At 33.1% G+C, this 17,267-nt stretch overlaps 1 protein-coding gene across 1 annotated transcript; it reads left to right on the top strand.

The window, feature by feature from the left end:
- Nucleotides 1-2,863: 2,863 nt before the first annotated feature.
- On the top strand, nucleotides 2,864-4,987 carry LOC110933628 (trichome differentiation protein GL1-like). The gene is made up of 3 exons (XM_022176840.1): nucleotides 2,864-2,993; nucleotides 3,783-3,918; nucleotides 4,333-4,987. The coding sequence occupies exons 1-3, from the start codon at nucleotides 2,864-2,866 to the stop codon at nucleotides 4,985-4,987; spliced, it is 921 nt and encodes a 306-aa protein (XP_022032532.1).
- The last annotated feature ends 12,280 nt before the right edge of the window (nucleotides 4,988-17,267 follow it).

Genomic DNA, 17,267 nt, shown 5'->3' with positions numbered 1-17,267 from the left:
GGCTACGAAGGCTAGGAAGTGTTCTCTCTAAAACGCATTGAACCAGGGTATGTTTTATCTGTGAATTGTCTGAACCAGGAAGTAGGAGATCAAAAAATGTCTACGAAATCAGGCAATTTCCAGAAAATTAAATTTTCTGATGCAATTTTATTAAAGCAATTTAATTAATTTAAATTTTCTGCCCCTTGGACCACATTCCCAGGGTCGCTGCCCTCGGACCCCGCCAAGATGACTTTGTAAAACGCAATGACTCAATACAAAAACCCAGATCATAAAAATGCAATTCAAAAATTTCTTACATAGATCGAAGCCGAATTCTTCAAATGTCTTCACCAATTGACGAAACTTGAATGTTAGAAACACTTATCAGCGATTGAATCGAACGAATCAAGTGATTTGCTTCAAAATCACAGTAAAATATGAGATATTATATGAAATTAAACCGGGTTTCTTCAAAAAAAGTTGAAGAACACGTTGATTTGGTGTTTGAATCATTGATTGGTGATGAAAATCGCACTATAATGTAGTGATTATTAAGATAGAAAGTGAAGAAAAGGTTGAAGATGGTGGGTTTTGAAAATGGTGGGTTTTGAAAATGATGGATTTTGAAGTTATAGAGAGAAGAATAGAGTGGATTGGGTAAAATTGACTAAAATACTTTTCCTCTTTTTTTTTTAAATTTTGCCACATGTCATAATCTTATTGCTTCCTATCCTTCCGACCAAAATAAACTTTCTATTTGATCCTCACCCTGTTACTAATACATGTTTGTTAACTTAAAAAAATTAACTATGCGATTGTGTTATTTATTTCTCAACATTCTAATACCAATTATATATATATATATTAAAAATAGAAGCTAATAAATAGTAATTTTAATATTATAATAGTGTATAGTTTTTTTAATACTTTCATTATTTAAATATTACAATAGTTATTTTCTTTACTTTTTTAACTTTAATCATTTTTTAATATCACGTGTTGTGATAAGTTTGGTGTCAACTGATATCGAGCCAGTACTGGTATCGAAAATACTTGTACAGTCCAGTTCGGTATCGGTACATGAAGGGTATCGAGCCAGTACTGGTATCGAAAATACCTGTACGGCCCTGTTCGGTATCGGTACATGAAAGTAAAAACCGACACTAATACAGAAAACACCAAAAGTTGGTGCCAAATTGATATTGTAAATCTTTTGGTTCGAGAAATTCAGTGCTGCTACCCGGTACCATTTACTCATCCCTGATCACTGGTACCGTACGAACAACAACGGTATCGTACAACTTTTTTTGTTGCTTTTATTCAACTTTTAATTTTTTCTTTTTTTTAGTTTCAGGGATAGGGATGAGCTCGGTGCCAACTGATACAGAATCGATACTCGATACTGATACCAAAAATACCGGTTACGGTACAGGAATATGAAGGTAAAAACGGTAGTGAACCGGTACCAGGAACGCTAAAAGTCGGTACCGAATTGGTACTTAAGATCTTTCGGTTTGACAAATTTGGTATCGGTACCCAGAATCATCTGCACATATCTGACCACGGGTTACATACGAACAACATCATTACCATCTAACTTTTTGGTTGATTTTCTTTTGGTTATCTTTTAGTGTTTTTTTCCTACATTCTCTTTTAATTCTTGTCAGCAGTTCTGTTCGCAACGCGCTCGTAGTGATTTCAAAACGCATGTAAACACAGACTAAATAACAAAAGAAATTCGCTGCAACGCGGCGAACTTTTTTTAACCTAGTTATATTAAAATATAAAAAGTAGACATTACTTTCATTTAATGTTCAAGTTTAAATATAATTAAAATAAAATAAATGTAAATATAAACATGTGTAGTAGTAACAACAACAACAACAACAACAACAATAATAATAATAATAATAATAATAATAATAATAATAATAATATAAATTAGGTAAATTGGATTTAAATAATCCCAATTTTCTCAATTTAGAGCACCGTTTCGAGATAAGTTTACATAAATCGACTCGTATCCTCATTCTGATCAAAATCTCTAAAACATCGGTTTGTAATTCAGAAAAAAAGTTAACCTCGTTAAGCTATTTTTGATGGTGGACTATTAACGGCCAAAAGTGGACCGGTCAGATTATTATCGGCAAATAACTGAGTTGCGATTATTATCGGCCAAATTGAGAAAGTTGGGATTATTTAAATCCAATTCGCGTATAAATTATTGTCAATAATAATAATTACAAATTCTATTTTCAATGCAATTAATTCTCATAAAAAAACGTTAATTTCGTAAGGACAAGATCTATAAAACCATTCACACACGAAAAACCAGTGATCATTTCATCAATGGCGGAGCCACATTTAAGGGTGGGCGGCAAGTGCCCCCTTAAGTTTTTTTTTTTTTTTAGACAAAAATCCCAATTGCCCCCTTTAATAGTTCGGTCAAACCTCCCGATCGACCCCCTCCCCGCCCATCGTAGAAAATAAATTATAAATTCACCACTACATTTAATCACATGTATGAGTATTATTTAAGCATTGACGGAATGTAAATTTTAAATTTCTTTTTTTAATCATATCAGTCAAAGTCACGAGATGCATTCAATTCATCATATCTCCAAATGACACATAAATTAAAAGCAAAACACAACAATATATAAAGAGGTACTATGGTTCTATTTCATACATACAATCCTACAATTGTTCGCATTGCTTTCATCACTTATCTACATTGCTTACAAAGGTTCAATTTCAATGTTTTAGAAGAAACAAGGTAAAATACTTGGAAGTTTTATGATTTCATGATTTGCATATGATAATTTGTTTATATATATGTATTCATTGATTTTGAAATTTTCTTTTAATAGATCTTATACAGATGGCACATGAACACAAATGTTGTAATAAACAGAAAGTGAAGCTAGGTACTTGGTCGGCTGAAGAAGATGAAACACTTTTCGCTTACGTTATAAATCATGATCAAGTCAAATGGAGCTTCGTTCCAGAACAGAACTTACTGGTCTCTCTCTCACCTACAAAAAAATTAACATTTTTTATAGAGTTTAAAAGATTTAACATTTATTGGTCTTCATTTATATCATGGTTAGACCTCTATATCATGGAGCCTTGGTCACAAGGGAGATAGGCATCCTTTTTCATTTCCTGTCTATTTTACAAAAGAAATAGTAAATTATTAATAATACTCTTGGTAATTAATTTTTAATATTGATCATTTTGATACACACTTCAAATCACAAGACCTTCAATTATAGAAAAATCCACGGGCCAATGAAAATCCGTGTTTTATTTCCTGTTTTTGATACAAGAGATATTGTTTGGGTTGTTATTTTTTTTAAACGGTCAACAGAATCAATCCCGACCACTCTCGGGGCACCCACTGGACAAACGGAGTACTCCGAGAGTAACCCGAGTCCACCACCAATTTCGGGGTTTCCCCGGTAACCCACCCGCCCGTAGGCACGACAGTGAAATTACCGGTAAAACCCGTTTGGCTTAAGGATCCAACCCAGGTTTTCCTAGGTCTCCTATCATTGCCCACCAGTGCCTCACTCTGCACCAAGTGGGAGTTTAACCTGCATCTCTCAAGAGAAATGCAAGTCCTCCACCACTTGATCTAGAGATCATTGACTATTTGGGTTGTTATTATTAATAAGGTGTTTCTCACATTAAAAAAGTGATTTAAATGGGTATTATTCCTTTAGTGTTTTGTTTTTTATTTACTATTTTATTATTTATTACTCGCATTTCTTTTTTATGTTTAATTAAACTGTGAATGTAATTAGGACTCAAAAGATGTGGGAAGAGTTGTCGATTAAGATGGATTAATTACTTGAATCCAAATATAAAGCGTGGAAATTTCACCACTGAAGAAATTAGTCTTATATTCAGCCTCCAAAACTCAATTGGCAATAAGTAATGCTACAACTTCCTTTTTCAAATATGGACTTCTTTTAAATTAATTAGGCTATAAGATGTGGTCATGAGCCTCATAATCATCATGACCCTCCACGTCAGTGCCATGTCACGCACCTCTAATCCACAATCCAAAACCACTACCCTAAGGGTGTGGCCATGACCAAAACCACTATCCCCTTATTTATTTTAATTTATCTTTGTCTAAAAAAAGGAAATGATTACTTGAAAAATAGAAAGGAGGACCATGGTTGTGATGGTTTAATCCATGCAAACCATGGTGGATTAGGGGAGGGGTGGTATAGCCTTCCATTCATGTTCCTACTTAACGAATCATGTCCCAACAATGACCCTCACACCCTTTAGCCTTACAGATTTGTAATATAATGTTACTTGTTTTCTATTTTATTTCAGGTGGGCACAAATTGCAAAACATTTGCCGGGTAGAACAGACAATGAGATTAAAAACTTATGGAACTCAAAGCTAAAGAAGAAGAAGAAGTTGTTGGTATCCAACAATCAACCCAATGAAGCATCTTCCTCATCTGAAACCATCCATCATATCTACATTCTTGAATCATTTGATCAACGTCACCATCCTCGAACTAACATCTACAACTTTCAACCAAATCATGGACCAAAAATGCATTCATCAGTTGATTGTAGTCTTAGTGAAGAACCACCAATGACTCGAGTCTACACAATACCTCCGTATGCTTTATCATCAATGGCATCAAATAATGGGCCGATAATGTCGAGCGTCCAACATGGTCATGGATTGTTGAAGTCAAGTGTCTCATATCCAATGAGTTACACATCAAGTATATGGATGACCCCAACAAGTTATGCTCATAATTATCCAACTAAGGGTCTCATGCATACAAACTTGATTACTGGGATTGATAATGATCAACCTTATTCTTCTCAGCATTGTGAGAAAGTTGATATTAATAAGTTCTTCAATTTTGATTTATTTGAGGAGGACCCAATGAAAGTTGAAGGAAGCGGGGATAACAACAGTCATGTTATATACTCAGATTTTGTTCTTGAAAGTTGGTCCAAAGGTTAGACGGTTGATGTCATCGATCCGATATCAGGGATGTTGTCTTTGAACTGTATATCGACGATCGCAACATGGCATGATCGTGGTAACGACCATGGATCCATTTTCAACAGAATTCTTTAGTTTGATGCAATGTCGTTAGTGGAGGATCGTGACAACTATTACCATAATATTAGATTTAATCTTAAGATCAGCGTAATATTAGTTATAGCCTAAGTTAGATTTAATTTGTTTTGTTATTGCATAACCTTAAGTATTGGTAATTATAGTGGTTAGATACCGAATCAACATGCCGATACACCAAAGGGATACATACCCCTTCATTATAAATGGAGTAAACTTTACATTCAAAACTAATGCAAGTTTAAATTTGTGATTAGTTCTTCGCATATTATCATACCATTCCACAATTCCTGAAACAATGGTCGCGAGTCTTTAGTTTGTGCAATCTTAGATTGGCGTGGTGGTGTTTTCGTAAATAACATCAATTTTATTGTTTGGAAGGTGCTTCATTAAGGGTAAAAAGGTAAACATCGTTTCTCCCACAAAATGCCATAAAATATAAAACGCCAACTAAATACAAAACGTCAACTAATAAAAAATATTTTTCATGCGTGGTTTTTTCTGTGTTTTAGTTGGTGTATTTTATAATCTTAGCCTACAAAAACGCGATTAAATATAAAACGCCAAAATTGAAAGATTGGACGTGTTACATACTTAACAGATAAAGCTGAGCAAAACAGGAAATACAAACAATAATTGAAACGACTGATATTTTATTAATTGCACTTATTAATAATATCCTGCCTAAACTACGCGCCAAAGACATCCTATAAACAGAAACGTCTGCACCTTCCATTGATCAAAACAAAAAACAAACGCCATGGTTCCTAAATACCACTCACTGTAAAACGTCAAAAAGTTAAAAAAAAAAATCAAAGATGGCAAACATCGTTTCTTGGATATTCAGTATAGTTCTGCGTGAAGTTTCACTGAATGGATTGTTAGGTGAGGGAGGTAATTCAATAAGATTTTTGTTAGTGCATACATCTGTCGACTTCGTCTTGTATCGAGTCTTACACTAGATATGTTAGATCGAGTCACGTAGTTCAGGAAAATAGAGTTTTAGAGTTGATTTCCCACGAAATGTTGATTTCCCACGAAATGTTGATTTCCCACGAAATGAACATTCCACTTTCATGGGGAATCAGAATCTCTATAAATAGGCTAGTGATCATTTCATTTGGTGGGGAATCAGGATATTGTACTGAAGTTCTGTCGGTATTTCTTGTAACTGTAATCTCTGTATATTCAATATACAAGAAGGTTAAAGTGATATTCAAGTTGTTTGGAGTCTATACGTCTGTTTCCGCCTTTCGTATAGCCTTAGAACTCTTCTGAACGACTCGGTTGGGTCACAAATCGATCCTACAATTTTGTTGCATGAAATGGATAAATCTTCAAGAAAAAGAGACTGGTGACAGTCATATGTCATTTTGTCATATTTGTTCTTGAAGAAGGCTTGGATGAGATGAAGAGACTGATGACACTGAAGAGTGGGATGAAGATAAATATGAAAACCAAACAAAAAACCCACGACATTTTGTCTCCAACATCCACAAAAATCCACTTCAACAACGAACAACAATAAATCACACCAAAGCCAAAACGCCATATATTTGTGACGGTTCTTGTAGTTTCAAAGTGGAAAGAGACCGATGACAGTGAAGATTTGGGAGAGAAATTCGATTAGGATTTTTAATTTATTTTTTTCGCTTATATTTTTCTTTCTATGGTTTGTTTTCTAATTTTCCACTAAAAATATATTATTTCTCTAAAAGAGTGTTTGTAAAACGCCAAACTCTACAACTATAATAAAATTTGTGACATCTTGGGGTTTTACAAGCATTTTTTAGAACAAATGTATAAAACAATGTGCAAGAGAAACAGAACAATGTGCCATCTTTGTCTAAACACTATTAAAATTACAAAACGCCAAAATCTAAAAGATGGGACGTGTTACAGCCTTAACAGGTGAGTAACTACAAACAGTAAACAGAAATGACATAAACTTTATTACTAACATTATAACTAAAACCCACTACATCGGTACTTGAATTTATTTATCTTTTCAAAAACTCCATAATTGCATGTCACGTTATAGGACTGCATCCTACATGGCGGCAAAAAAAAATCATTTTATAAGTAGAACAGGTAAACAAAACTTAACACTCCACATATTCTCTAACACGCCACACCTTGACTAAATCCCCATTAAAATCATTTTGTCGGTGTTGCATAATAATCTCCCCAACAAAAACATTAACCTTAGACACCAACTTCCTACACCTCTTCCTGACACCTTGCAAATCAAACCAACTAACAACCGGAAAATGGTCACTCCAGTTAGGGGTGTTCAAAAAAATCCGGATCCGAAACCGAATCCGAAATATCCAAAAATCTGTATCCGAAATATCTGAAATTTCGGATATCCGAAAATTCTGATATTCGAAAACCGGATAATCCGAATTTTCAGATTTGGATTCGGATATGAATTTCAAATATTTCGGATAATCCGATTACCTGATATCCGAAAACTAATTATTTTTTTTATAAATATATATAGTATATGAGCATTATATTTAGTTTGAAGTATTGTAAAAATTAGTAAAAAAGTAGTAAATAATTATATTCATGTGAGTTTATGATTATTTTTAGTTTTAAATGTTGGAAACTTAAAAAATCGAATATAAGTTCAGTTTTAATCTATACACGAAACGGAAATTTTGATTTTTTTATAAATTCGGATATCCGTTTGGATATCCGAATACGTATCCGAAATTTCGGATATCCAATTTTTTTTTGATATCTGAAATTTCGGATACGGATTCGGATATCAATGTTCACTATCCGAAATTTTTGGATATCCGGTTTTCGAATATCCGAAAACCGGATAATCCAATATTGAACACCCCTAACTCCAGTTAAATATCCCCAACAACTCATAACCTTCACTCACAAGTTCCTCAAGCTCGCACCCCTCACCCCCATTTTCACTAAAATCATATAACCTTCCAAACACAGACATCATGACATTGTTTAAGGAACCAAAGTGAAGAATCTTTTTAACCTCCACGACACCGTTACCTTCATATAAAAAGAATAGCAGTAACTGAAAAAGTGAAAAGTAATCCCAATAACATAATCAAACAATGAATTGATTATGATCAAACAGTACCGAGATTTAAAATTCAACTCACAAAGGTAACATGATTCAACATCACATCCATCTTGCCACCTCCACTAACTATAATAAAACTGAAACAAAAGTAATCTAAGTGACTAAGTGGTAAAGGAATTACCTTACAAATTGAAGCATTCAGCAATTTGCAGTCAAATGAATATCCTGCAATCCAACAAACAAAAACATGCAAATCAAGATACCAACCCATACTTATCTTTAAACATCAAGGCTACATTCTTTTCATCATTTATTTTTCCAATTTGTGGCTCATATTTACTTGAGTGACGAGAAAAGAAGATTACAATTTTCCCAATCGGGAATATGCCAAATATACTGAAGCTTATAACACCGACTTTATCTGCACTGCATAGAATGTTAAACCGCTGATGTGAAGAGTTCGATAATCCACCAGCGAACTTCTCCCCATACCAACCTACACCATTCCATCAAGAACACAAATCACCACCGGTTTTCTAGCACCAAAACCACTGGTTGTCTTGCAACAAAACACCTATAATCAGACTATTCTATAATAGAATCAACACAAATTATTGAAAATATAAAACCTATAACCTAAATCGATTTTATTTTGTACAAATGAATCAACAAAAAAAATAAAAAAAAATGAAAATCAAAGCAGAAATAATGAAACAATCAAACAATATCAAATCATGGATTAAAACCCTAACAAATCGAAGCATACATGAATCGATCATCAAATCCTAGACTAAAACCCTAACGACTCAAAGAATTTGAATAATAGATCATGAAATCGTCAAATTAGACAGTACCGTAGTGTTAGAGTCTTCTTGATTATTGATCGAAAGTATTGGATGTTGTTCATGTTCGCCAGAGAAGAGGAAGAGTGAGAGAGACTGAATTAGGGTTATGAGGAGTATTGCATCTTAAAATCGTGAAAAGCCGATTCGGCGATTAGGGCTGCTCAGAAGATGAATCGCCGATTAGGGTTTCGCAGAGGGTGTATGATAGATTTTGAGAGAATGAGAGAGAGAGTATAGCGTATGTGAGAAGCCAAGTTCAATCGGACACTTAGAGCAATGCCACATGTCCTGTCATTTGAGATATGCCACATGTATGCTTATGTGGCTGCTTATTTAGCATCAACCATAGGGTGACGTGTGTCCCCCAATGGTTTGCTTTATTAGAGATATAGATTATAATTTGTAACACCCCAAAAATGCAATTTATTATGTTACCTAAATGTCTAGTTATGTTATGTTAACCTAGTTAAATGCACATATTAGTGATTCAATAAGAAGGAAAGCTATGTGACAAATAAACAACAATAATTACTAGAGGGGTTAAACTTGTTAAAAGAATGAAAGTTATTGAATAAAACAAAAACACAAAACACACACCTTTGTGTGTTATGTGGATCGACCAGAGCAAGAAGGGGCAAGGAGAAACCCTAAGTTTATAAAATTCTCAAAATCAGAAGGAGATTAAGAACCCAAACAGATGCATAAGCCCAAAACTGGAATAATCTAAGCTTGTTCAATGATTGGTAAGTTGAAATTTTTGTTTTGATGATTTGTAGAAAGTGGGTTTCTGTAACACCACGTAAAAAAACGTCAAATTATGTATAGACACGTGTCCTAAACTCTAAATATGTGAAAGATTGAGTTTGAGGGACTAAAGTTGACAAACATTGAAAATATGTAAGCGAAGGGACTAAAAGTGTCAACATTCCAAACTTGTGCCTCTTAATGACCATACGTGAAGAACATATTCTTAAATGGGTGATTAATTGGATATAAGAAGCCGTTTGTGAAAATAATCGGAAGATTATAAAACTATAAGGGTTAAACGTGTCAACATGTTAATTCTGACCTCTGAGTGACCTTTTTAACGAAACCGAGGCTTCGAAATATTCAAATATACTCCCAAGAATAAGTGATAAAAATTTCACGTGGTTTCGAGATCGTTAAGCATGTTTTCAAGACTTTGGGCTATAAGTGTCAACTTGATGAAACTTGCATTCATAATGATATTTAACAAACCCGAGCCTAACGAAGTTTGTTTATTCTCCCTTGAGCCTCAACAAACTAACTACAAGGGCCTTACATGCCAACAATAAGGTTAAAAAGGGTTTAAAACAATCAGGGACTGAATCTGCCAGCTTTGAAACTTGTTTTGCTAGTAAAACAGGCCTACGTGGCCCGCGTAAGCCCCATCTATGGCTTACGCGGCCCGCCTGAGAATGCCCAGCGCAGAAAATGAATGCCAGGTGCAGGTCAGCTTCTCCAAACCGCCATAACTTGGATTGTATCGACTCAATGGGCTATATGTCGGTTTATTTCATCAACTAGGACACCTGGGGTGATCCTAGGATGTCCCATAACAGGTGTGAATGATCTAAGCTCATGGAATTTAGTATTTAAGGGCCTTAGTTCTTGAGTTCTTGAACTCACTTCTTGCAATCAACTTTCAAACACTTGCTTCTGGAGTTTGCATCATTAGGAGAAGACTTTCAAGGGTAGAAAAGACAGCTAGGACCATTAGTAAGCTTCTAATTACTTGCTTAGTCGTTTTAATTAGCTTAATTACCTAGAAGTCAAACTTATCGTAATTTAGATTTAACTTTCGTTTTAATCACATATGCACCAGCCACTGATCAAATTGAAAGTGGTTATGGAACCATATTAAGGTAGGTGATTAACCCTTAAAAGGGCACCTCCTAATTATCTGGTTTGACTAGTCAATTGTCGGGTCAAAGTAGTTTGACAAAAAGTCAAACTGGATAGAATGTTTTAAAATGATTAAAATTAATAAAACAGAAGTTCTAAATTATATTTTAACATTCTAATGACTTGGCAATTAATATTAGAACATGTTTTATCAGTCCTAACCCGACAATTAATAGTCTAAGGTCAGTTTATAACCGAAACTCGCAAATATACTATGATGATCTGTGTCTTGAAAACAAATATACTATTAATATTTTACGTCCATTTCTTTAATGCATGTAGTTGAAAGTTAAATTTTGTTAGGTTTGGTTGCTATTTTTACTTTGTTATTGACTTTATATAACTATGGTGATCCCCTACACTGCACTGAAACAGGCAATTGTGACAATGCAACCTCCCACGTCCTAGAGTCTGGAGGTGGTTTAGTAGCTTTATGTTCTCCATAAAAAGCATTATTCGCCATGTCGAAACCCGATTTCGGCAATAAACATACAAACCAAAGTCCAAAAAACCTATATGCACTTACACTTGAGTACTTGGTTTATTTCCTATGAAAATTTAACTAATACCCACATAGTGATTTGGAAACCAATTGCAACACAAGAAGTTTTGACTCCAAATCAACAATTCGACAAAAGATGGTGCTACGTATCACTTATATACACCTTAAATGTCCAAAACGTGTTTAACTATGCTTTATGGCCCCAATAACCACAAAGACCAAAAAGGAATTTTTAGGATTTATGACGGTCCATGCGGACCGTATGGAATATCCTTGCAATCCGTATGGAATCTGTCTTGCAGATTCATTTTCAACTTTGCGAATTTTGGCTTTTCCCTCCTTTTATCTCCCAACCACCTTCATTAAACACCCAACTGCTTCACCCATTATAAATACAACACTCCCACGCCTCCTAAACACTTTCAACACCCTCTAATAATTTCCATACTCTCTCAATCTTCAAGATTTTGTAACTTTAAGCAGATTGTTCCAAGTTCAATACAGTGAGTTTTGAGCTTGTTCTTGCACTTTTCTTCTTGATTTTATTTCTTCTCCTTCATTGGACAACCTCTAGTATTCTTACCACATGTTTACCAAGGTAAACAAATACGTTAAACCACCATTTTGAGGTCCAAAGTTAGGATTTTTGTTGACTTTTCTTAAAAACTTTCCACATGTTCATCTTTATTTTGTTTCTTGAAACTTTTGCATGCTAAACCAAGCCACCAACTAACTTCCATGTTGAATGGCTTGAGTTAAGGTTTTTTTTTCCAAAAACTTTAAGGTTAATATGCCTTCTTTTAAGTTCTTGCAAGTCTCTAAGTAATCTTCAAGTCACAAAGTGAGCAACACTACACCAAGTCTCCAACCATACAATGTTGGAAGCAACCTCACTTGGTTACTTAGCAAATAGATAGATTAACTGTAAATATCATTTCTTATATTCATGACCAACCATGTTGGTGATTTGTGCATTGGTGAATTCTTGAGGTTAGAGGATTTATCCTACCTCTAATACTTGACATACTTGGTAATATAACTAATATATGTATATATATACCTACATAATACATACTCCAAAACCCAACTATGGTATCAACCAAACCATCGTTAAATATTAAGTTAAGGTGGAGAATATGTGAAGACTTAGATTCCTTAGTTCGGATTTCTAATGGGTATAGGACTCATGAAAAACACAAACAAATAATAGTGTTCGAATGAGTGTCCAAGATGGGATATATTTTTATGTAATTTCATACTTGTAACTTTCGTTTACATTCCCAAATCCGCGGATTTGAAGATTGGAACATCGAAGTTACCCTAAAAAGATAAACAAAGGTATATGAGTTTTTCATACTTGACCCTTTTTACGTTTTAAATACTGTTTGGGTTGCAACATGTATCCGTAATTAAATACACAATTACATACATACAATCAATCTTATGCAAACACTCAATCCTTTAACATGCATACTTGTTTTGCTAAATCATTATACATGCTAGAACAATCTTATGTCATGCTATCTATCATTAACTTTAAAAGCCATCATTAACATGTATAGTGCTATAGAAGTAGCACATCACCTCGTTTATTGGGTGATTGTTAAGTATTCAATCTTTACAGTCTTATTCACTTCGGTGATAAGGTTACACTAGTGGAAACTTTGGGTTGATATTTAGTCTTGCATGTCAGTATGATTATATGAATTAGTATACAATTAACACGTGGATTTGAGATTTTATTCACACTTACGCTATGTAGAGAAACTAGTACGCTCACCGACATAATTTGTGTTGACGGATATTTTATACATGTTGCAGGAAATATTTGATAATGATTTCGAAAGAAAAGACTTAGGGTGGATTTAGATACTCACCTAGTTTTAATTTATGCATTTTAAGATTGTTGGTTTTGAAATTCCAATTGTCGTACGTTCCATTTTAATGAACAATGTAATGTAATGTAATGTAATGTAATGTAATGTAATGTAATGTAATGTAATGTAATGTAATGTAATGTAATGTAATGTAATGTAATGTAATGTAATGTAATGTAATGTAATGTAATGTAATGTGATGTAATGTGATGTAATGTAATGTAATGTAATGTAATGCTTGATTTAGTGAAATGAAATGTAATTTTGAATTTTAATATATTGTCTCAAATTTAGTGTTATGTTGTTTTTGAGCAATCTATTATATCTCGCCTTGATGTTTTCGCCATTGTTTCTGGTGTGACAATTTTTATTTTAATAGCATAAATCTAACTAAGTGGGTTATGCAGCTACTCGGTTTTATAAAAGAAATCTATTTAATTTAACCAGCGATAGCTTAATTTTTGTTAGTTGTCGATTTTGTTAATATGTATTTTCAGGTTTCCTTTTTCTAATTCAAACTAAATGTATTTATATATAACGAGTGATGGTGGAGGGTTCAAATGAGAAGATATTTTTATAAGAATAAAAAAGAAGAAATTTCAACCAACAAGAATACTTCATTTTACTTCATTTAATTTTGTATTTAATATTAGTGTAAGGGTATATTGGGAAATTTAGATAGATCATTAACTGATAGTCTTTCTTTTTTAATAGCTATCTACATTAAATTTGTAACTTATTTTCAAATAATATATTTTTTCAAAGAAGAAAAATAATTAATTTAAAGTATAGGATAAATTACGAGACGTGTATGATAAACTACGAGCTGTGTAGGATAAATTTCAATATGCGTAGGATAAATTTCAAAACGTGTAGAATAAATTTTGATGTGTGTAGACAAAAATTTTAGTGTGGGGGATGATACTCTTTATGACTAATTAATTAGTCAAAGATAATAATAAATGAGATGAGAGAAAACCTATTTAATATTCTACAATTATACCCTTTGTTTTTTTTTTTTTTTTTTTTTTTTTGCTTTTCAATTTAATTTTCTTCTCAAATGAACCTCCCCATGAGTGATATTCTATTAATATTAATAAATGATTTAAATTTTGGGCTTTTACAATACCTTACTATGGCCGATCCAACCCAAACTATTATTGACATTTTTAATAGTTTTTAATTGATATAATATATGTTTTGACATCTTTTTTGGGTGTACAACAACATTTTCTTCTTGGATTTTCTCAACAGATACCAATAAAATTTCCACCATGTAATGCGGGCTCATTTTACTAGTTTCCATATAAATTAGTAACATTTTGATGCTATATGGTATTGTACCCCATGCTTTGAGAGTTTTTAAAAAAAATTGATTTTACACTTCTAACCCAAAGATTTTCATATTTTGTATTTTAACCCATCGATTTTTTTTACTTTAACACAAAGTTTTTCATCTTATTCAATTTATTCCAACACCATTTATTTTCATCTTTCAAAAGTTTTTCGTTTTACGTTTCATTTTAAATTTTGCGAGTTAACTTGCCACAACGTGCATGTGAGGTTCAATGTTTTTTTTGTCTGTTTTCCTGTTTGATAGGCCCGTCGTAATGCATCTATTTTTCCACATTTGACAAATTCATCGGAATGTGCGAGTCCTAGATCGACTTAATTAATTTTTCTATGTTTTTACTTTTCATTTTTTATTTATTTTACTTTTACGAGCTTTTGCGCTATTGGTGGTCGCTGGTAGTGGTGTGACATTGTTGCAACTTGGCATGGTTTTACGAACGTTTTTAACGTATTAAGTTTTTTACTAATATTTGTTTCGAGTTTACCCCTATACTTCCTTTACCAAAAAAAAACTATTTTTTTACGTGCATGTATTTATATATGTGTCGGTATAAATTCGATTTGATCTATGTTTCGACGTAAACCTTTTCTGGAAACGACTCAGGTCAATTATAATACATTTTCGTTAAAAAAAACATTTTACGTGCATATTTTTATGTACGTTTTGGTATAAATTCGAGTTGGTATACGATTGGACGATAATTTTTGGGAAACGAGTCAGGACAAATATAATATGTTTTCGTGCTTATTTTATGGATGTTTCGTAAATTTTGTTTCGAACCACATTTTGTTTTTTTTTTTCTCAAAAGCTTTAATTAATCCCTTTAGATTACACGTGCAGTTTTTCCTTTATACCAGTTATGTTTTCTATTGATGAGTCGGGTCACATATAATACATTATGATTGTACGATATAAACTCAATTTACTTTACGTTGATCCAGTCACAATGCTTATATAGGTTACGTTGAGTTTAATCGGATACGTCGAAACACGCGTTTTCATATGGTTGTTGCATCGCATAACGTTTAGATTAATCCATTTGATGTTTACAATGTACTCGCGCCACAATGCGCGTGGCTCTTATTGCTAGTTATATTACAATTAGAATTCAACGTGCAATAAATGTATATTTTATTATTGTTTATAACATACTTCTTTAGAATAAAGTTCCCGTATAAATAACTTTAACGTACAAAATGTACGAATAGCATGAAAAAGGCAAAAAAAAAAAAACGCGGTGGCATTTTCGTATTTATTTGCTCGTAGGGTAATTATCAGAATTACTCTACAAATGACCCTGTAGAGTAATTTTGATCTTATAGAGTAATTTTATAAAATGTTCTTGTAGAGCAAAAACTATACCTCACCAAAAAAACCTAACACTCCCCCTCACCCCCCAAAAACCTACAAAAAACCTAACCCCCTCCCCCCCCCCCCCCCCCACCCAAACTAAATGCTAAAAACTAAACCATAAAGCTACACCGCATAACTAAATGCTAAAAAAACATACTCTACAAGAACATTTACAAAATTAATCTACAAGTTCAAAATTACTCCACAGGATCATTTTACAAAATTACTCTATAAGATCAAAATTACTCTACAAGATCATTTGTAGAGTAATTTTAAATTATATGTTGTTTGATAAACTTGCAAAGTAATTCTGATTCACTTGTAGAATAATTTTGATGGAGAGTAATTTTAATACACTTGTAGAGTAATTTTGATAATTACTCTAAAAGATCAAAATTACTCTACAAGAACATTTTACAAAATTACTCTACATGATCATTTGTAGAGTAATTTTGATATTTACTAATAATTACGAAAATGCCACCGCGTTTTTTCAGCAAAACCTTCAGTTCGTACGTTTTATACGTTAAAGTTATTTGTATTTGATCTTTTGTCTACTTCTTTAACCCACCTATCTTTTCACTGATCTTGAATATTATCTAAGGGTTAGGATATAATAGGGAGTTTTTTTTTGCTACGAAGGCTAGGAAGTGTTCTCTCTAAAACGCATTGAACCAGGGTATGTTTTGTCTGTGAATTGTCTGAACCAGGAAGTAGGAGATCAAAAAATGTCTACGAAATCAGACAATTTCCAGAAAAATTAAAATTTCTGATGCAGTTTTATTAAAGCAATTTAATTAATTTAAATTTTCTGCCCCTTGGACCCCGTTCCCAAGGTCGCTGCCCCCGGACCCCGCCAAGATGACTTTGTAAAACGCAATGACTCAATACAAAAACCCAGATCGTAAAAATGCAATTCAAAAATTTCTTACATACATCGAAGCCGAATTCTTCACATGACTTCACCAATTGACGAAATTTGAATGTTAGAAACACTTATCAGCGATCAAATCGAACGAATCGAGTGATTTGCTTCAAAATCACAGTAAAATATAAGATATTGTATGAAATTAAACCGGGTTTCTTCAAAAAAAGTTGAAGAACACGTTGATTTGGTGTTTGAATCATTGATTGTGACGAAAATCGCACTATAATGTAGTGATTATTGAGATAGAAAGTGAAGAAAAGGTTGAAGATGGTGGGTTTTGAAAATGATGGGTTTTGAAGTTACAGAGAGAAGAAGAGAGT

Source organism: Helianthus annuus, chromosome 4 (genome assembly GCF_002127325.2).
Source record: "Helianthus annuus cultivar XRQ/B chromosome 4, HanXRQr2.0-SUNRISE, whole genome shotgun sequence".
Taxonomy (NCBI): Eukaryota; Viridiplantae; Streptophyta; class Magnoliopsida; order Asterales; family Asteraceae; genus Helianthus; species Helianthus annuus.
Note: the sequence above shows the minus strand (reverse complement) of the source record. Positions and strands in the feature narration are given on the sequence as shown.

Bases quoted from the DNA above. Each gene is read 5' to 3' on its own strand.
- LOC110933628 (XM_022176840.1), top strand. From the start codon at position 2,864: ATGGCACATGAACACAAATGTTGTAATAAACAGAAAGTGAAGCTAGGT. The intron at 2,994-3,782 runs AGAACTTACTGG...AACTGTGAATGT, and splicing joins ATGGAGCTTCGTTCCAGAAC to AATTAGGACTCAAAAGATGT. The intron at 3,919-4,332 runs GTAATGCTACAA...ATTTTATTTCAG, and splicing joins CAAAACTCAATTGGCAATAA to GTGGGCACAAATTGCAAAAC.